The sequence below is a fragment of the Herpailurus yagouaroundi genome, unplaced genomic scaffold, assembly GCF_014898765.1.
Source record: "Herpailurus yagouaroundi ecotype Mexico unplaced genomic scaffold, PumYag 140, whole genome shotgun sequence".
NCBI lineage: Eukaryota > Metazoa > Chordata > Mammalia > Carnivora > Felidae > Herpailurus > Herpailurus yagouaroundi.
This window is the reverse complement of record NW_024412395.1, coordinates 50,966,996-50,989,588: the sequence shown is the minus strand read 5'-3', so window position 1 is coordinate 50,989,588 and position 22,593 is coordinate 50,966,996. Positions and strand designations below refer to the sequence as shown.

At 35.4% G+C, this 22,593-nt stretch overlaps 1 protein-coding gene across 4 annotated transcripts in view; it reads right to left on the bottom strand.

Annotated features, from left to right (window-relative positions):
* Nucleotides 1-22,593, bottom strand: part of PPIG (peptidylprolyl isomerase G) — a 46,109-nt gene that overhangs the window by 5,832 nt on the left and 17,684 nt on the right. For all 4 annotated transcript variants that reach the window (XM_040475318.1, XM_040475319.1, XM_040475320.1 and 1 more), the window contains 7 exons: nt 22,041-22,128; nt 16,922-16,951; nt 16,697-16,836; nt 5,377-5,590; nt 4,193-4,360; nt 2,681-2,768; nt 52-188 (listed from right to left, as the gene is read on the bottom strand). In XM_040475318.1, coding sequence (XP_040331252.1) covers nt 52-188; nt 2,681-2,768; nt 4,193-4,360; nt 5,377-5,590; nt 16,697-16,836; nt 16,922-16,951; nt 22,041-22,128 — 865 coding nt within the window. The remainder of the gene's footprint in view (nt 1-51; nt 189-2,680; nt 2,769-4,192; nt 4,361-5,376; nt 5,591-16,696; nt 16,837-16,921; nt 16,952-22,040; nt 22,129-22,593) is intronic.

The following is a 22,593-nucleotide window of genomic DNA, read 5'->3' as shown; positions in this document are numbered from 1 at the left end:
GAGTAAAAAAATACTTGTCACTACATTTGAAATAATATAGTTAAATCTTACTTATCCCCTTTGATCCATCTTTCACCACTTGATACCCTCATTCTTTGTGCTCTCTGCATCTCTTGCCTCCAATGTGGAGGAGTCTCACTACGTCTGAAACGATCCCTTGATCTGGATCTAGAAGGAGTTCGGTAACGCTTAAGAAAATAAAAAGGGAAAAAAATTAACATATAAAAATATATAACATATAAAAATAACATTAAAAAAAAAATAACTGCAATAATACCTGAAGCATATACATTTCTAGGTTCAAGTAAAATGTCTGGTATTTCTTATACCCTCTATAATAACTAAAATTTCCTAATTTTCAGGTATGAAACCAGTGAGGTGAAAATACTTTAAACACTCATACTGTAAATTCCCAATAAAAACCATTAGCCACACAAACTCTAGCCACTTATGTCCTCTCTGTAGAACTGTCCTATTTAAGTGATACTACTATCAAGTAGTACCCTTACAAGTAGAACCCTTACAAGTTGCCAAGTTCCAATTTGGAAATATATATTCTTGATGTGTCAAAGCGAACATTTCCCATATTATGAGAAAAACTGAGTAAATGCATTGATGTTCATTTATTCCACCAATATTTACTCAGCTCTTAGAATGGCCAACTGCTCTACCATGTATTGAGGAAACTTTAGTGAGCCAAGAAATATCTGGATTTTGGTCTTTTAGAAGTTGTATTCTACAAGGCTAGGAAACCCACAGACAGATATATAATCACAGATACTAATAAGCATAAATGCAGCTATAATTAGAATCAGTATAAAAGAAGCACAAGGTGCTCACAGAATATGTAACAGAGAGATCTGGCTTGGTACAGGGAAAGTTAAATATAACTTAAAAAGCTGAAAACTAACATGTATGAGGTATGAGAAGTTACAAAGGCAAGGGTAATGAAAAGGAAGTAAAAGTGAGAATGGATGGGTAAGGAAGAACATGTGAAGCATGAAAAATATGATATTTGAAGGTTCTGAGACAGGAAAAATAGCATTTGTTAGAAATGATCACAAGATAGATCAGTATGGCTAAAGATAAAAACTGTAAGGGAAAGTAGTACTCGAGAGCACTGATAAGGTAAGCAAGGGCTAGATTTTGTGAGGTCTCATAGGCCATGGTAAAAATTGTAGATTTACCCTGAGATCAATGGCAAAGGAGTGATATAATCAGATTTTCATTTTTAAATGACTATTCTGGATGCTGTTTAGATAAAGAATTGTTATCAGTGATTCTCCAAATGTGATCTAGGGATCCCAAGACTCAGGGGATCTGTGAAGTCAAAACTATTTTCATCAGTGAATCATGTTACTTGCCTTTTTCACTTTTGTTCTTTCATTATCGTACAGGGGAGTTTTTCAGACTACCCGACATTTTAGTATCTTTGCTTTCATTGCTAATGGAATGTGTGCTTATACATTTCTACATTTTTAATAGTTCTTGGTTTTAATTTCTAAAACAGTAAATATAGATAGATATAATCCACATTACAAAATCTTTGGGTCCAAGACCCTAAGACAAAGAAGTTTGGGAGCTGCCATGAGAACAGTTAGAAAGCCACTTACAGTTCAGAGAATATACAAAGGTAAACTAAATTAAGGTGTGGGAGTAGAACTTGAGAGAAACAGATGGATTTCAAAGTATTGAGAAGGTTGAACTGACAGGATTTGGTGATGGACAGCAGAGAAATGAAATCATTCTTGGGCTTTAAGTAACTACACAGGAGGTGGTATCTGTCACCCGGAACACGAACCTAAAGGAGAATTACGCCTAAAGAGGAACTGTTTATGCTCAGGATTACATATGCAGAGTTTGAGGTGTTTGTGAGGCAACTGGCCAGCTGTCAGATAAACCCTGGTACCAGAAGAGCAAATGAGAATTATCAATATATGGTAGCCACTGAAGCCATGAGAGCGATGAGACCACCAAGGAGCAGGTGCACAACGAAAAGAGTTGGAACCCACGATACTACACTATGAAAGGCTAGCTATTGAAGTATGAACTGGCATTGGAAATTCAAAACAGACTGGCCAGAGACAGAAAGAAAATACGATGGAAGCAAAGGGCAAGAGTATTACAAGGAGGGAGATTAAGTAAGACAAAGACTGAAAGGACTCGCTGGATTTTGTGACATGTAGCTGACCATATAGCAAGTGCTATTTTCAACGGAACAGTAGAAGACAAACTGAAACAGTTTAGGAAGCAGGAAATGAGTAGGAAGTGAAGAAATAATAAACCAAGTATAGCTCGGTTTCTAAAAAGTTTTGAAAGCACAAGATATTTAAATTGATAGGGAGGATCCAGTAAAGAGAAAGAGAATGAGATATAAGAACCAGGTTAATTTTTATGAATTTTTAACAAGATTAGCAATACAGTGGTCAGGAAGTAACACGGGGGCACAAAACATTGACTTCATTTTACACTGTGTACATGTAAAATCTATTAATATCCCATGCATTTTCAGTTTAGAAATACCAATATAAAGAAGTTACTATAAAAAGAGAATATATAATTGAATATGCATATCTACTCTAAATTTTAGTTACTTATGTACAAAACAGTATTTAAGAAACATTCGAAAATTATGATAAATGCCAATATTATCAAGATTTTTGGGAAAAGAATCACCTACCCTTGGTCCTCTTCCTTTAATTTTCCTGCCAGACCTAGTAACTAAAAGTCGCCTCTGGTATGAAGCAGGCTGGGAGTTAGGTGGATTACTAGAAGGAAGCAAGGGAAAAATTAAAACATACAATTTTATAACAATGAATCTAGAAAATTTGGCTTTATGGATCTAAACTAATTTAAAAACTTAAAAATCAGTAGTTCTCAACCAGGAATGTTATCAATTCCTAGTAGGTATCTGGAAAAGTATGGAAGCATTTTTCAACTGTCAATGACTAGAGAGTGCTACTGGTACTTAGAGCCACGAGTCAGGAATGCTAAAGTCTTATAGTGCACGAGGATGAAGAACTAACTATTCTGCCCGCAAATGCCAGCTGTGTGCTGAGAAACACTGCTATATAACCATTTTTAGGATGAAATAAACTTGACAGTGTTAAGGAAAATCAACACAAGAGTTCATACAGCTCAGCATTGGTTGGATGCCACTGAGAGAACAATTTTAAAACTATCTTATTCCAAAGTAGCTTATAATCCCTTAAGCATTAAGCACTGTTAAAAGAACTACAGAGAAGAGTAATTAATGAGAAGTAAGCAGACACAAGCTGATGTGAATTAACAAAACGTTTACACCATGGTTTAGTACCAAAGTTTACATCAAAAAGAGAAAACTGTTTTCAAAAAATAATGAGTTAATACTTAATTAGCATAAACAATACACATATAAGTTATGTTTTGAAAAGTTGATTGTAAAGTAGTTCAAACATTTTCTCAGCAATATTTATTTCCTTAAAAATATTCTTTCTTAACACTTGAGGAAAAATTAACTCAATCCAATCCATCAAAATTACCTCAAGTTTCACACAACTAAAACTTTTTTTTTTTTACACTAAGACTTATTTTTATATTTTTACTCTAGTGTGAAAGTATAGGGGAGATACTCTGAATTTTATTACTTTTATAACAACAAATTTCTAGTCATAAATAAGAAAAAGGTCTCAATCTTTTTTGTTTTTGTACATAATTATTAAAATGATTTATAAAGAATCAAAAAGCCTACTAATACTAATTACATGAATTTATGGAGAAAAATCTTCGAAGAAGTTCTATATGGTATCAATTTTCATTACTAGAATACTATAAATTAGGCATGGAAAACAGCCTTTTTGCCCTATTAAAGGTTCTTACTTTTTTAAAAGTAAAGTTTAATATATTCAAATAACACCGTAAGCTTGTTTTAAATGGAATTGGTTTGAAGTGGAATTGGTACACATCTTTTTGGTATCTGCACTGCTTACTTTTTAAAAAGTAACTTTTTACTCAAAATCTGTTTGAATTAAGTTAGTTTATCTTATCAGCTATGTAGTTATTAGCAAAAAGGACCTTTGTTAGCATTATCCTATTAAAAATATTTCAATGTTGGGACAAGGTCACCAATTAAATCTTGTTTAAAGTAAGACTTAAAAATAAGTTCGATTATGAAGAGTGCAGGGCACTCTATAAGATATACACATTCACATACCACTCTCTCTCTCTCTCCCTTTCTCTGTTTTTCCTTTCTTTTTCATCCGCTTTAGGGGGACTTTTTCTCATTAGGAATCGATTTTCAGGTATAGGAGGGATCTCTTCTGGACGGACAGTAGACTGCGGTTGTGCTTCAAGATTTTCAGTCTCACTTTCGCTAGATGCGCTTAACAGAAAACACACAAAACAAATTCCATTTGGTTATTATGCACTTATCCCAAATTTCCAACTGTTGGGATTTCTTTCCTTTTTAAGAAGTCACAATACATATGCCATCCTGCCCCCAACTGCAAAGATTCAATTACAAAGGGAAAAAATCCTCCTTCATTCCTCTCATAAACCAACCCAAAACCCAAACCAACTGTTTCCATTATCACATTCTCAGAAAGTATTTTCCAATAAAATGGTTCTAAAATATGGAACTCCATTGGCACTATACTCTGATAAATTTAAAAGTTAAAAATGTAGGTAAAGAAATTAATTGCTTTAAAAGCAAAACATATTAAGACATGTTTTAGTACAAACATATATTATTTCAGACAAAACAGAAAAGAAAGTAAATGCACTGACATTATTTGCTTTTACTCTTGTGCTATCATAGCAACAAAAGAAATAAAGGACTAAAAAAGCAAGACAGATTGTTACAAACAATAAAGACAATAATCACCGGTGTCCTGCAATTCTCACTAATCCTCTATTCCTACTATAAAACATAAACCTATGAACCCAAAAGATCATTTCACTAAGTTCAGAGAAACAACTGAATTGAATGGTTTTACTGAAAATGGAAATGAATGTACCTAAATTTAATCTATAGACTACAGAATCAAAATGGTCTTACACTTGGGGCACGTGCGTGGCTCAGTCGGCTAAGCGTCCAAACTTTAGCTCAGGTCATGATCTTGCAGCTCATGGGTTCAAGCTCTACGTTGGGCTCTGTGCTGACAGCTCAGAGCCTCCTTCGGATTCTTGTCTCCCTCTCTCTTTGACCCTCCCCTGCTTGCTCTCTCTCTCTCTCAAAAGTAATAAATATTTTTAAAGAATGGTCTTCTACTTCATGGTATGGAGTATTTCTCACTATTTTCATATTGCCAAATAATCGATCCAAAATCCCAATAGATTTACTTACAAACAGAAGGGAATAAGAATGTAAAGCCTGTATTATAAAAGTAAAGTTAAAACCTTTTCTTGCTTTTCTTTCGCTTCTTCTTTTCTTTCTTGTGTTTTCGGGAATTTTTCCTATGTTTCTTTTTTCTTTTTTTTGATTTCTCTTCAGAAGCACTTTCTGAATCAGAAGAATCAGAAGAGGACTGAGAATCAGTTGAGCTATCTGAGTCACTAGATGAGGATGATGATGATGATGATGACTTATGTCTTTTCTTTTCTTCTTTCTTAGCTTTAATAAAAAACAAAAAGGTTTTTGGTCAACACTTTTTAGACAGAAATTTAGATTTGCTGCAGATCCTCACTAAGTCCAGTACTTAACACTTAGCTCATCCAGCTATCTGAACTGAGGGGTACAGGAAAGGAGTCAAGATTTAGGGTTAGAATACAGGTCTCTGGATTCACAGATCAAAGTTGATCTACTACACTAAGGAACTGGAAAAATAACAGGTAGGTCTAAAACACTAATTTTAGGAAACATCTGAAGGATTGTTTCTAAAAAGCATAGAATTATTTAAGAGTCCAAGATTCTAATCTTCTTGTGGTTTTTTACTTTTTATCTTATTACCAAGATTAGAGGTAGAACTGTAGAAGAGAAATAACACATACAAAAAAATATTCCACACGAATGTGGAAAATAAGAAACATGACTCTGCTGACATTGGCCTGTTTCAATGCCTGAGCATTCCTCTAATGATTAAGAAATTTAGCTTAGTTGAAGAGCAGACTTAGCATAGAGGGCAGTCATTTACCAATGGTTAATAACTAGGATTTGGTGTCTCTACAAAAAGTAATTTCAAATTGAAATTTTATTTGAATTGAAATGGATTCCCAAACTCAACGCTTTAAGGACTAGGCACCTTAACATAAATAAGTGAAGTTAACCAGGTGTGCTACAACAAGAACTGGGTAAATATAGACAAGCCGAATAGAGTTGGACTCCTCTAAAGGTATTCTAATTCAAACCACGGTGGACTTAAAGTGAAATCAGGCCAAAGATGGGACAACATCAATATATGGAGAACTATAATAAACTGGAACACATCAAACATATTAGAATCCATCAGTTCATATTGGTAAATAAAATATAAAGCATTTACTTGTTTTTCCTTATATAAACTGTGCCACAGGCTAAACAAACAGTAGATGCTCTTTATCACAAGTTTTCCAAAGAATAAATGAAGCAGGAATTTGCCTCTAACTACAAAGTTATATGAAATGGATAAAAAAACATTACATAACAAAGATGCAATCAGTATAATCCATTGTGTGCAATAATGGGAAACACTACAGGATAAATGACCTAGCTTGTACAACAAAAAATCTCAAGGAAACATAAAGGAGATGGTAGAGGGAATCTATTAAAAACAAAATTAAAAGAATCTTACAACCCCCATGTCTGAACCTTACTTGGATTCAAACTCAAATATTAAAAAAAATAACATTAATGAAATAATTAGAAATTTGGTCAGGAATATTTAGAAATATAGATAGGTGTACGTGTGTATGTGTATACCTATGACCACAATTTTTTTTAAAGAATAATTTTATGGATCAAATAATGAAAAAATTATTGATTAAATGTTATGCCTAGAATTTGCTTTAAAGTACCAAAGGGAGGGGCTCGTGGGTGGCTCAGTCAGTTAAGCACACAACTTCAGGTCAGGTCATGATCTCGCGGTCTGTGGGTGCAAGCCTTGCATCAGGTTCTGTGCTGACAGCTCACAGCCTGGAGCCTGCTTCGGATTCTGTTTCCCTCTCTCAATGCCCCTCACTGGCTCGCTTGCACACACATGCTCTCTCTCAAAAATAAACAAACATTAAAAAAAAAATTTTTTTTTAAATAACAAAGGGAGAAATGACCAGGATATAAGTAAAATGAGGTTGGCCATGACTTAATTGTTGAAGGTGGGTAAATGAACACTGTTGTTTGGTTATAGTACTTCAACCATTTTGTATATGTTAATATTTTCCATGATAAAAAAATATCAGAGGACAAAGAAAACACATCTTTGGACTACTGGTTGTTTATAGACCTTAACTGAAAGGGTTAACTGCTGGTTTATAACTTTTCCTTTAGCCTCAGGAACACCTGAGGCACAAGTGCCATATCATTCTTGAAACCCTTAACTCAGAATTTATAGGAGTGTACTAATTCCAAGATAAATGACAACCGGTCTGAAATTACTATGTCCTTTACCAAGGACTTGCAGTTCACTGCCAAAATAATTTTTCCAGTACCAATGAATGCTAACACATTGGAGTATGGGTACAAGGTATAAAAGGTGAAGGGACACCAGGTAATGGTTTCATCACAGTCATGTTCCTCTGGATCATGAAAATAACAAGTGTGAGATGCCTGGGACATACACAAGCTCTGCCTGGAAGTCATGAGATCTCCACTATGTTGTTGCTGTATAAACTGTTCTGTTTCCTGTCCGGTGTATCTTTTTAACTTTTCATTTTCTGAAAAGTTTGAGAGACAGAGTGCAAGCAGGGGAGGGGCAAAGAAAGAGGGAGACACAGATTTTGAAGCAGGCTCCAGGCTCTGAGCTGTCAGCACACAGCTCAACGTGGAGCCCAAACCTAGGAGCTGTGAGATCATGACATGAGCCAAAGTTTGCTGCCAAACTGACTGAGCCACCCAGGCACCCTTGGTATTATCCTTTCTTAAAGGAAAATAAACTTAGTGCTGAATGAAGTCTATTTTGTCTCATGAGTTCAATCGTTAACCTGAAGCCAAGACTACTACTGTTGAGGCAGAATAGGTATCTTTTAAACATGTATAAACTGAAACATCTACTTATATATACTACAAACCTGAGAGATGGGTAGGTGGCCACGGGTAATCAAACTTAAAACAACTGAAGGAATAAATTAATAATAAGTAACTCTAAATAAAAATTTAAGAGCACATAATAGGCAAGCAAAATAAAAATATCCCATATAAATACAGTAATGCTTTAATTGATTACCATGATTACTAGCTCCAACCTATATTTTGCAATGAGATTCTTTCCTATGAGAAATATACTGCAGTTGGTTTATTTAACAAACAAGCCTATTCTCCCCACCAAATGTACTGAATATATTTCAAATAACCATTATTTAGTTCACACATGACTTTTCAAGAAAACATCTGAGCGAAGCAAGATATCACAACAATACGAAATGCAGGAACTATGTGGATGGTAATATAATCTGCCTGAATACCAGATGACATCTACTGTACAAGGAAAATAAACTGTGTTTTAGGAAAAATGCCCTGGAAGAAAACTTAGAAAGCTCTAAGGTTAAAAAGGTGTCCTCTTCTGATGTTTGTCAATATTACTTTTTAAGTGAAATTTAGTTTACATGTCCCTTTCCTATGATCTGCTCAGAAAAGGAGAGAAAATGACTGAGAAAGAAATGGCAAGTTAAAGAAGAGTAAAAAGGCAAAAAATAGAGACATGACAAAATCAGTATTAGTTCTAACAAAATGTATCCGGATTCTCAAAATCTGTGTTAAAACTAAAATAAAAATATGATTTAGGCACATTGAGAATCTGACTGAAACTTTATCCTTCTCAGATCAGTAAGTACAGATGACCAAACCCCTGTACAGTCAAAAATCCACATGTAATTTTTGACTCCACAAAAACTTAACTGCAAACAGCCTGTTCGAGTAACATATTTTGTATGTTAATGGATTATATACTGTATTCCTAAAATAAGCTAGAGAAAAATATTAAGAAAACTGTAAGGAAAGAAAACACATTTACAGTACTGCACTGTATTTATATATTAAAAAAAAATCATGGGGCGCCTGGGTGGCGCAGTCGGTTAAGTGTCCGACTTCAGCCAGGTCACGATCTCGCAGTCCGTGAGTTCGAGCCCCGCATCGGGCTCTGGGCTGATGGCTCAGAGCCTGGAGCCTGTTTCCGATTCTGTGTCTCCCTCTCTCTCTGCCCCTCCCCCGTTCATGCTCTGTCTCTCTCTGTCCCAAAAATAAATAAACGTTGAAAAAAAAAAAATTAAAAAAAAAAAAAATCATGTATAAGTGGAACCATGCAGTTCAAACCTGTGTGTTCACAGGTCAACCATATGTTTAACTGAACAGTATATAGATCTATACTCACCATGATGCCACGATACAAAGATAAAGAATAGTAGAGTTTATGGGGAAATTCCATAATAAACTCATAAGACATGCACCTTCCCTCACAGAGTTTAGAATCTATTTAGAAAATAAGACCAAGAATGGTGCACTCAATAGCAAACAGCATAGAAAATAAGACCAAGAATGGTGCACTCAATAGCAAACAGCATCAGAAAATATACATGTAAGTACTAAGTGTTCTAAAAACTCTGACTATAGGGGCACCTGGGTTGAGTGTCCAATTTCGGCTGAGGTCATGATCTCATGGTTTGGGGGTTTGAGCCCCATGTCAGGCTCTGTGCTAACAGCTCAGAGCCTGGAGCCTGCTTCAGATTCTCTGTCTCCTTCTCTCTCTGCCCGTCTCCTGCTTGCACTCTGTCTCTCTCTCTCAAAAATAAACATTAAAAAATGTATATATATAAAAAAAAGAAACTGGGGCGCCTGGGTGGCGCAGTCGGTTAAGCGTCCGACTTCAGCCAGGTCACGATCTCGCGGTCCGTGAGTTCGAGCCCCGCGTCAGGCTCTGGGCTGATGGCTCAGAGCCTGGAGCCTGTTTCCGATGCTGTGTCTCCCTCTCTCTCTGCCCCTTCCCCGTTCATGCTCTGTCTCTCTCTGTCCCAAAAATAAATAAACGTTGAAAAAAAAAATTAAAAAAAAAAATAAAAATAAAGAAACTGACTATAAATTGTATATATAGGTATTTAGAAGACAGTATAGTCAATAAGGAAAAGAGTAAAGTAGAAAGGCTTTGAAGAATTACAGTCAGTTCCACTGTTATACAACCTATGTATTCCTATAAATCACTGTGCTATATATGAAAAATTGCACAAGAAAAACCACATGGCTTGTGGGAAAAATGGGGAAAGGGGTGCAAAATTCAAACTTCATCAGTGATACATAAAAAATAAGAAACTAATAAAAATAGCAGCAGAGTTTTACACATGTTAAATGGTTAAGAAATACATAAATATGTGGGAACGCAAACTGGTGCAGCCAGTCTGGAAAACAGTATGGAGGTTCCTCAAAAAACTAAAAATAGAACTACCCTATAATCCAGTAATTCCACTACTGGGTATTTACCCAAAGAATATAAAAACACAAATTCAAAAAGATATATGCACCCCTGTTTACTGCATCATTATTTACCATAGTGAAATTATGGAAGCTGCCCCCACTGATAGATGAATGGATAAAGATGTGGTATATGCACAATGGAATATTACTCAGCCATAAAAAAGAATGAAAACTTTTCATCTGCAACAACATGGATGGATCTAGAGGATATTAATACTAAGTAAAGTAAGACAGTCAGTGAAAGACAAATACATATAATTTCACTCACGTGGAATTTAAGAAACAAAACAACGAACAAAGAAAAAAGAGACAAACCAAAAAACCCCTTATAAGACTATAGAGAACAAACTGATAGTTACCAGAGTGGGACAGGATGGCTGAAATAGGTGAAAAGGATTAAGAGTACACTTATCATGATGAGTACTGAGTAATGTACAGAGTTGCTGAATCACTAAAACTAATATATCAATCAATCAAATGGCGAAAGGAATTTCTCCAAATAGAAAGGAAATAACAGAAAGTGACTTGGAATTTCAAAAAGAAAAAACAGGGGCGCCTGGGTGGCGCAGTCGGTTAAGCGTCCGACTTCAGCCAGGTCACGATCTCGCAGTCCGTGAGTTCGAGCCCCGCGTCGGGCTCTGGGCTGATGGCTCAGAGCCTGGAGCCTGTTTCCGATTCTGTGTCTCCCTCTCTCTCTGCCCCTCCCCCGTTCATGCTCTGTCTCTCTCTGTCCCAAAAATAAAAATAAAAAAAAAAACGTTGAAAAAAAAAAGAAAAAACAATAGAATAAATAAAAGATAAGGGATAAAGGAATGATATCAGTTCATATAAATGGTTCTTAAATTAAAAGATGTTAACATCAGGGATGCCTGGGTGGCTCAGCTGGTTAAGCAACTGACTCTTAATTTCAGGTCAGGTCATGATCTCAGTTTTGAGACTGAGCCCTACATTGGGGTCTGCACTGACAGCACAGAGCCTGCTTGGGATCCTCTTTCCCCACTTCTCTCTCTCCCCCTGCCCTGTTCTCTCTCTCAAGATAAATAAAACTTAAAAAACAAAACAAAACAAAACAAAACCCTAACCTATTTTAAGGCTGGTAAAGATTACAAGTTTGGTTGGGCCACCTGGGTGGCTTAGCTGGTGAAGCATCTTGACTTCGGCTCAGGTCATGATCTCACGGTTCATTGAGTCAAGTCCCATGTCAGGCTCTGTACTGACAGCTCAGAGCCTGGAGTCTGCTTTGGATTCTGTGTCTCCCGCTCTCTTTCTCTGCCCCTCCCCTTTTTGCGCTCTGTCTCCCTCACTCAAAAATAAACAAACATTAAAAAAGAAAAAAAGATTACACAGAATTCGGCAATACATGGCTTTGCAAAGTATATAAGGGTAATTTATTTTCTAATGTTTATTTTTTTTGAGAGAGAGATAGCATGAGCAGGAGAGGGCAGAGAGAGAGAGGGAGACACAGAACCCAGAGCAGGCTCTAGATTCTGAGTTGTCTGCATAGAGCCTGACATGGGGCTCAAACTCACACACCATGAGATCATGACCTGAGCCAAAGTCAGACGATTAACCGAATGAGCCACCCAGGTGCCCCAGAAGGTAATTTATTTTCTTATATTCATTGGCAGTGTCTACCAAAATTACAAATGCATGACCCCTGTAGTCTATTAATTCCACTTTTAAGAATTTATTCTATGTGACCAAAATTCACATATAGACCGATATACAAAATGTGGGAATGAAAATTGATGGGCAGAGATTGGAAGAAGACTTTTCATTGACTGACTATCCTTTTTGGCCTCTAAATTTTCAACCAAATTAATATATTAAATGTTAAAAACTGTAGATATTTTAAAACTTCCAAGTATGACAATAATGGGATACTGCCAAAAACACTAACAAAAAACCCTACTACTTGCCTTACCACTTACACAAAATCTATTTCAAAGTATCTTTAACAAACATTTAAGTATCCTTAAGGTAAAAATGAAACACTACCTAAAGCAAAGCCACAATGCAAGTTAAAAATCATAATGGGATGAAAACGAATAACAAAGAATAACACTTTAAACTTGTGGGCCATTTCTGGATAGTTTTTTAGATTATGTGATTTGCTTATCACTATGTAAAAGAATTTCCTAAACCTACTCACTGACCTTTTTGGAGGGTGGGGTAGGGTACAGTGTGATGTTTTTTTTTTTTTTTAACGTTTATTTTTGAGATAGAGAGAGACAGACAGAGCATGAACGGGGGAGGGTCAGAGAGAGAGAGAGAGAGAGAGGGAGACACAGAATCTGAAACAGGCTCCAGGCTCTGAGCTGTCAGCACAGAGCCCGACGTGGGGCTTGAACTCACGAACGAACCGCGAGATCATGACCCAAGCAGAAGTCGGACGCTTAACCCACTGAGCCACCCAGGTGCCCCACAGTGTAATCTTATTAATTAGGTACTGATTCTACTAGTATGATAAAGTAAAACAAACTCCAGAACATTTTACTTGTAAAGATTTCAGGTTAAAAAAAAAAAAATGCTGCCTTATTCATTTTTATTTGAGATCTACAGATTTTATATCAATGAATTTCACATGAAACCTTTATATTGAAGGCAATTTCTAGGGCATCATCAAATAGGATAGAATAAAGAATAGAACTATTCCTAAAATAGGTCTCCTTTAGGTATTTTCATTTCACATTACTGGTCTCATCTCCTAGATAGTTTCTAAGTTTAACATCCCACTATCTTCCAGCACAAGTTCCATCACCACTGCTCCTAATTCCAGGTTAAGAACAATGAATGGGATCCTCTTACTATATAAATGAATCCCTGGTGTTCTTTACCGTCTCCTGAGTACAAGATTCACTGACTGTTTCCCCTATTGTTTTTTTTTGTGCATTGCCAGGCAATGTTTCCTACCACTTACAGGCAAAACTTCTACTCATACAACTATCTATTGTATATCCATCTGTAACTCAGCACTTGTGTTTCTGTAATATAAAACTCTATGTAATATAGCAATGGCCCCATCTCTTATTGCATGGTCAAGGTGTGTACAGACCTCTCTTTTAACCTGAGGTCATGCCAACTCCTGAAAAATCAGTAAGCAGCTTGACTTAGGTAGTGGTTTCATTCTTTGGTGGTCTATGTTCCATCCTCCATTCTGTCCCTTGACAGCCTCTACAGAAATGCAGTTTTTATTAGCCTCCAGTGTTCCATTCCTACATGTGTTGGAAGGTTCTTCTTCTTAACTCTGAACCTTCTCAGGTATATTCAAATAGCTACAAAAAACGGAATTTCCAATTCTGCAACAGCAAAAGGGATAAAGGCCCAAGAAGATTGCCCAGACTCACCAAGACCATATACAGGTGGGCCCAGACAGTCAGAATTCTTCAGAAGTCTTTTTGTTTTCTTTCAGGAAGTTAGAAAAAGAAAAAAAAAGATTCTGTATTTATTTCTTTTTAAACTGGGGTGTAAATCTCTCAAACAAGATTTTAAATATAATGATGAACACCACAGTGTTGCATAAAGCTTTCTGACTGTTTCCAATTTAAAGCTGTAAGGAGGCCATCAAACTTACAAATTGGATGTGAGACACAGCTCTGCCTAAAAAAAGATTATACAGATGCATGACAAAATCCATTCTGACCAATGTTCTGAATAGTAATTAAAGGACTGCAGGGTAATAGGTTCCAAACTTTGTGACCTCAAATATAAAGATCTTTTCATATTTCCACAGTATAGACCAGAACAGGGTAGGCATGGGAGTATGGCTTACAACACACTTGACCTTTACATGAACTCCTGGGCAGACACTAATAAAGGGCGAAATGTTCCCTCCCCCCCTGCTAAAACCGATAAGGGCAAAGTATGCTTCCTTAGCAAGAGTTTGAGGGACACACAGTAGGACACTACATCAACTTTCAGCACAACTGTCTGGTCACAATGGCATCAGCAAAATTAGCATTTATTTCTACATGTGAAAATACATTATGAAGACAAATAATAACATACAAAAAGTGCACTCATTCACTTTCTCATTCTTTCAGCAATAATTCAAACACTGACCTTTTATTACTAAAAGAATGTTTACACCAAATTTATTAGAAAATCTATGCTTATGGTTTAAAATGTGCATTTTTATTACCCCAATTTCTTTCTAAATATATATACCACAGTATCCTTAACTTTTATAAGCAGAGAATATATCCTAACACAAGAGAACTTAAAGAGACACAAGAGACATAAAGTACAAGAAAAAACCCAAGTTTTTAGTAGAAAATAAAAGATAAAAATTTCCTAGATGATTTGAGAAGAAATAATGCCTTAAACGAAAATATTCCAATGATACTAACAGTCTTAAGGATTAAGTATCAGTATCAGGGTGTAAAATTTGCAAACATTAATTAGTTTTTGTTTTTTTTAATGTAAGATACTCAGTAACATCTCATTCTTCACTGGATCTTCACAAACACAAAACATATATTATACATGTTGTTTGTACATAAAGATAGACAGCCAGGCTTATGAATACCAGCAAGTTATATAAACAGTCCCATTATGAACTGCGGCATATTCCTGCAATGGTTTACAAAGTTTATATATATTTAATATGATAGAGAAGAAAATTATCAGAATCGAAGTGGAATACAGAAAACAGAAAATTAAAAATAAGCTTCTATGACTAGTTTGGGTGTTTTTAAATTAAAAGAAAACAAATGTGCCTATTTCTAAATGATACAAAGGAAATCAGTATACCTAAAACTTGAGAACAGAATGTTCTACTTAGGGCAATTCTGAAAAGAATGTTAAAGACTTTAATGAGTTAGCAATACATAACAGAAAAGGCTCTAAATCTGGAGCCAGCAAGCTTGGGTTTGAAGCTTAGTTCCCTGCTGTGGTAAAAACCTTAATCTTCTTGACTATCCTCATCTGTAAAATGGGAGAAATTAGTACAGAGTTATTGTAAGGATCAGAATGGATTATAGGGGCACCTAGGTGGCTAAGCTGCTTAAGGGTCTGACTTGTGACTTTGGATCAGGTCATGATCTCACAGTTTGGTTGTGCGATGGAGCTCCGCGTGCATCTGTGCTTGACAGTATGGAGCCTGCTTGGGATTGTCTGTCTCTCTCTCTCTCAAAAATAAATAAATTAAAAAAAAAAAAAAAAGAAAAGATTATAGATGACTCTCACATTCGTTAAACATGAAAAACTAAGTATGGATACTATTCCCTAGACTAGTAAGAATAGGAAGAATATAGTCCATTTATTATTTTATTGTTTTCTACACAAGTAATCTCACCCCATTAATTTTAGGGTAACGAAGGACCCAATATTTGTCAAAAATAATGGCAGTTACGTATTTCACATATATAATATAACACTTAAAACATTAAGTAAACAAAAAAATATTAAGTAAACAAAGTTCCATAATATCATACCAAACTATTGGTCATGTTAATTTCAAATGTTCTGGTCTAAGTAAAGAAGTTTCTCAAATATTCCAAATACTTCTGAATCTCAGTAGTGCATAAAGGGAAATAATTATTCCCTGAAGTTTCTTTATGTTATTCTCTTCAATTGTCATCGTCCCCCTCACTGTGTCTTTCTCTAGAAGAGTATTTATTTACCATGCTGTTTATACAACTACAGTTAAAAAATAAAACAAAACAAAACCCCAAAACAAAGTGGAAGGAGAAGGATAAATTATAGCAAATTAACAAGAAGGGAAAATTAGAGGGGCACCTGGGTAGTTCAGTCGGTTAAGCGTCTGACTTTGGCTCAGGTCATGATCTTATGGTTTGTAAGTTCAAGCCCTGTGTTGGGCTCTGTACTGACAGCTCAGAGCCTGGAGCCTGCTTCGGATTCTGTGTCTCCCTCTCTCTCCGCCCCTCCCCCGCTCACACCGTGACTCCCCCCCCCAAAGGTAAATAAACATTAATTTTTTTTTCTTAATGGGAAAACTAGATGACTCCATGGTAAATGAACAAAGTGTGAAGATAAAAGACATTCAGAAAACACAAATGCCTCATATATATGTTCACATTAGTATGAATTTCACACCAACAATTTAGAATGTCTCTGATCGTTTAGCATGCATAAGAATTATCAGAAATATGTGCTTGTTTTTACCTTTAGATTTGGGAATTAGCTCTCCACAACTGAGTATCCGCACCTCAGCAAATGGTTTGCTAGCTGCATCTGTTTTCTGATTTTCTATCTCTCTTACAACTTCTTGGCCAGATATCACTTGCCCAAAAACAACATGATGCCTAAAGAGTCAAGTAAAGATGACTAAATAAAAGCTTTTAATTTTAACATTAAAGTGGTCAAAAGATAAATTAAAATAATCTTTACCCATCTAAATGAGGAGTTGGCTTCGTTGTTCTTTGGAAGTCATCAGATAGAAGAATAAAAACAAAGTCAGAGAAAAACAAAGTTAGCATCTCTAAAAAGGAAAAGAAAATAACTGCATTGGAAACAAAGTTGCATACAAAGAAATCACATGCTATTTTAACATAATAGAATTTTATTACATTAACCTTAAGTCGAACAGAAAAAATTCAAGATGCTTTCTACATAATGCATTTTCAAAAACTCATTCTGATCATGAAAGTAATACCACTCATTGTTGAGAACTTACATGTTAACTAAAGTTGACATTTTGGTGTTATTTCCATTCATCCATGTTTCTTGCATGTGCCTGGGTTCTTACTGAACATGTAGAATGTTCTATGGTTTTTATAAATTCTATTGTATGAACAGACCACAATTTAACAAAAGATTCCACTAGTTTATGGGTTTAACAATAGTGCTTTTCAACCTTAACATTTTAAACAGTTAAAGCATAGATCAACTGCATAACTGGTTTTGTTTTCCAGTTTCAGTCACCTATGGTAACCTGTGGTCAGTCCACAGTCTAGAAGCAGATGATCCTCCATCTGACATACTATCAGTTCAAAAGTAACCTAACACTACATCACAATGCCTGTTATTCACCTCACTTCATCTCATCAGGTAGGCATTTTATCATCTCACATCATCACAAAAAGGGTAAGTATAATACAGTAAGAGATTCCGATAGAGACCACATTCATATAACTTTTGTTACAGTGTATTGTTCTTTTTGCTATTGTTGTTAATCTCTTATTATCCCTAAATTGTAAATTAAACTTTATCACAGGTATGTCTATATAGGACAACATGTAATATAGAGAGTTCAGTACTATATGAAGTTTCAGGCATCCACTGGGGGGAATCTTTGAAATGTACTTCCCGTGAATAAAAGGGGACTTACTGTATATATTCAGATGGGCCTCACATGTGTTCTGTTGACTAGAACAGAAATGGTCCATATAGTGTTTGTAAAAATTTTAATTAGTTGCCAACATTAAAAGTTTTGGATACTTTCACTCAAAAATCCAGAATTCAGACCTTCTGGAACGCTGGAAGGTGTGGCGCCTGCATGAGGCAGTAACTGGTCAGGCTGACTATCCCTATCTTTTTAATACATGGATTATCAGTTTAGATTCTTGTCCCAGCAGGCTTTACTGGCTTATGTTACCGAAGATCCAAAGACCTTCGAGTTTATTTTCCGTGATATACAAACAAACTTCACAATGAAGAAATCTGGATTAAAACTTTTGACAAAATTCAAAGTAAGCAAAACGTCCTGCAAATGAAGTAATTTTGTAAAATCTTTTTTTCTACTCCACACCAAACTTAAAATCTTTGTAGTTGAGAAGATTGGTATTGGTGTAGAATGAAGATGGACACTGTATATCATTTATTATGTTAAACAAGGCATTAGATGGGGTGCCTGGGTGGCTCAGTCAGTTAAGCATCCGACTTGAGCTCAGGTCATGATCTCCTGAGTCATCAGTTGGGAGCCCCACACTGGGCTCTGTGCTGACAGTTCAGAGCCTGGAGCCTGCTTCAGATTCCGTGTCTCCTTCCCTCTCTGCCCCTCCCCCACCTGCACTCTGTCTCTCTCAAAAATAAACATTAAAAAAAGTTTTTAAAAAGGCACTAGAAATTTGGAAGAAGGAACACAATCTAAGCTAACCTCTGGTTAAAGCCCACATGATACTAATTAACAAAAATTCAAACATGTTCATGTATTTTCATAAGTTCACCTTACATGTAAAACTAACCCCTTACTGTTTTCTTCCTACAACAGCTATGTTCACCTGAAGTTGCTTAAACCATTTAGAGATGTAAAAACCATTGTGTATACCCTATGTGTACTTGTATTACATGTTACATTCAACGTATACATATATTTTGTATCTAGATTTAGTCAAACCTCACTTCACAGATTCCATAACTTGCAAGTTCACTTCCTCACTAGAATTCATTTATAACCCCTAAACCAATACTCTGCGTTTTCATGGTCATTCTCGAATTGGTGAAAACGTGTACTGAAGAGGAGCAGAAAAACGAGAACTCTTATACAGTGCTGACAGGAATATAAAATGATGCAACCACTGTGGAAAACAGTTTAGTGGCTCCTCACAGAGCTAACCATAGACAAATATTGCATGATTCTGCTTGTGGATCTAAAAAAATTTTTTTAATGTTTTATTTATTTTTAAGACAGAGAGAGACTGAGCATGAGTGGGGATGGGGCAGAGAGGGAGACACAGAATGTGAAGCAGGCTGCAGGCTCTGAGCTGTCAGCACAGAGCCCAACGTGGGGCTCAAACTCACGAACTGTGAGATCATGACCTGAGCCGAAGTTAGACGCTGAACCGACTGAGCCACCTGGGCGCCCCTGCTTGTGTATCTAGAATAGGAAATTCATGGAGACAGAAAACAGAATAGAGGTTACCAGGGGCTGAGGGTAAAAAGAAATGGGTTAGTTTCTGGGACAATGAAACCATTTTGGAAACAGTGGTGACAGTGGCACAATATTGTGAATATAATACCATTAAATTATACATTTAAAAATGATTAAAATGGCAAATTTCATATCACATATGTTGCCACAATAAAAAAGTTTTTTAAGATTAAAAAACTGAAGTTGTCTCCTTTAAAAACAATAAAAACAAAACACAAGTTAAAGAAGGGTTACCTAGAAATTAAGAGAGATAAGGAAAAATCAACACATAGAGTGAAGATTCTGAGAATATACGTGAAGGATTACATAAACTTAACAGAAGTTTTGGATAGCACAGGAAGGGTTTTAATTTAAAGACAAATGAAAACAGTGTTGTTGAAGATCTGGTGACACTGGAACTTGCATACTATACTGTTGATACTAGAGTACATTATATAGCAATATATATATATATATATATATATATAGAAAGACTTAAAAATATGTAAACATTTCACTAGTAAACTTCTAGCAACTTATGTAAAATAGTTAAAAATGCTTCAAACAATAGGTACAACAATGCTCACTGCAGCAGTTTGAAAACCAGGAAGCAAGCCAAATGTTCAAAATTTAGATAAATAAAGACGGTCCTCAGTGGCTCAGTCAGTTAAGCATCCAACTCTTGATTTCAGCTTAGGTCATGATCTCACGGTTTTGTAGGTTCAAGTCCTGCCTCAGGCTCTGCACTGATCCTGCAGAGCCTGCTCGGGATTCTCTCTCCCTCTCTCTGTCCCTCCCCTGCATGCTCACTCTCTTGGTCTCTCCCATAATAAATAAATAAACTTAAAAAAAATTAGACAAATAAAGCATAGTACATTCAACCAATGGGATTCACGTATAGCTATCAAAATATTAATACTTAGCTATGTGCAGAGATTTATATTGTATCCAAAGTTGATTATAGAGTATATGCAACATTTAGGTTACATTTTTATTGCAGAGAAAGACATTCTGGGGACAGGAATTTTTTCTTCTATTTATCTGTGTTCTTATTTTTCTACGACCAACATGATATAAATTGTTTTCATTTAAAAAATCAGAAAGACAATTAATTGCCTTAAAAAGGCAATTAGTTGAATAAACTAGAGTCTATTCACACACCAGAGTAATATGCAGCTGCAAGATAAATGAAAAGGATCTCTATGAACTGATATGGAGTGATTTCCAGGACATATTGCTAAGTGAAAAGAACAAAAAACACTGTATGTAGTATGCTATCTGTTGTGTAAGAAAAAAAGGAAAATAAAAAAATATATATATGTATCTGTGCTTATTTTTGTAAAAAGAAATAGAGGAAGATAAGCCAGAAACTAATAAGGTTTGGTTACTAATATGGATGGATGGGAATGGGATGAAAAAATGGGGAATGGCAATGGAGGGAAAAGTTAGGTGGATACGATACTTAAGAGGTATTCTTTTTGAATCACGTTTTATAAACTTAAAAAAAAAAAAACTAAAAACTAATCATGGTGAGAGAACAAAATATAATCATACACCAATCAACCTAACATATTTTGAGCCACAAAACCACACAAAATTCACACCAAAACCACACAAAATTCACACCAAAAGGCACTAATCTGAGCCACTTTTAAACACAGTATTTTAACTACATACCCTCGGTCTAAAAACAAAAATAACTATAAGTAAATAGCAACTCTAGTTAGGTTACTTTTCATAGAATAGAATAGCAAGTTTTTAAATAGAATTCAGCAAATGGGTAGAAATTCTGAAGATAATGGGAGCCAGGTTTTTCACTATTGAAGACGGGAATTACAAATATGGAATAGTAAATCACTGGAATAAGCCATATGGTGCTTACAGATTAAGTTCTTCTGAGACAAGGAGAGTCTAAGGCTATTGAGGAGGAGAGCAAATCTGTACCGATAGGACATGATAAAAAATATGCACTGTTGAAGAGTCCTGGCCAAAAGTTTTTGGGGTTCAGAATTGGAAGCATTAGCAGTACCCACTTTGGAGCTATAAATAATTTTTAGTAAGTACGCAAATTCACAAATATAGAATCTTTGAATAATGAGGATCAACTGCATTTCATTCTTTGTAAACAAGTAATTTATAAAGAGATACTCTGCAAATATTCTTATTATTAAACTTGTGCTCTAAATAGATAATTCTTTCCTCAATCAGTCATTATGGAGATGACTGCAAAATGGTGACTTTTCTATCATTCCTTTTAAATTTATTAGCTGACATTCTACTAAGAAACAGCTTTGTCTTCTCCCTTGTTATTTATTCGTTTATTATTTATGCCTGTACGGGCTGCTGGATTTCTATTTTATTTAATAATCCGATACTATCATTATTTATTTTGATGCTCAAATTTTCCTAATCTGGCCAGGGGGAACCTTACCCCTTCATTCTGGCTCCTGTGTTCTTTTGACAAGTCTTCATCATTTGGAAACTTAAGCAGTACAGTTCAATTTCACTTTTAACAATTTTACTCTCTTCAACAATTCACTGTTCCCCTTCCTTCAAAAATTTTCCCCATTATGGATCCCTCTCCTATTTATTAGCAATCAATGAGAAATGACACACCAAAAAAGGGATATTTTAAATGATCACAGCATAAATACTTACATGAAGAACTGTGAACCGTTTGTGTCCTTCCCTCTGTTGGCCATAGACAAGAGAAATTCTTTGTTGTGTTTAACAGCAAAACTCTCATCTATAGAGAAGTGAAGTTTTCAGTTATATTATAGGCATAAACTCCAAAAAATTTCATTTTCACTCTTCATATCTTATTTTCATATGTGCTCTGTAGCACCAGACAAAATTTAGATAAAAGGTTAAAAGAAGAAAGAATCAAATATTAACCAATTCCTTCCTCCACCTTTTTAGATTAAAACATTCCTAATTTTCAATCCCTTGCTATAAATTCAAATACTATAATCACCCCCCTTTCTTTCCATTTGCATTTACTTGTCTTTTATATCATTTTGGAAAAGACAACACAATTTTCTTTGCTTATTCAAACAAAAAAATAAAACATTCCTAAAAAAGGAAGAGAAACAAACCAGATAGGATTCTTTTACACTTCCTCTGTTTCTTTTCTGAGCACAAAAAAGCACATATGGTTATTTTAAGCACAGAGAGGCACTCATTAACTTAATCTCTGCCACAGCATAATTTA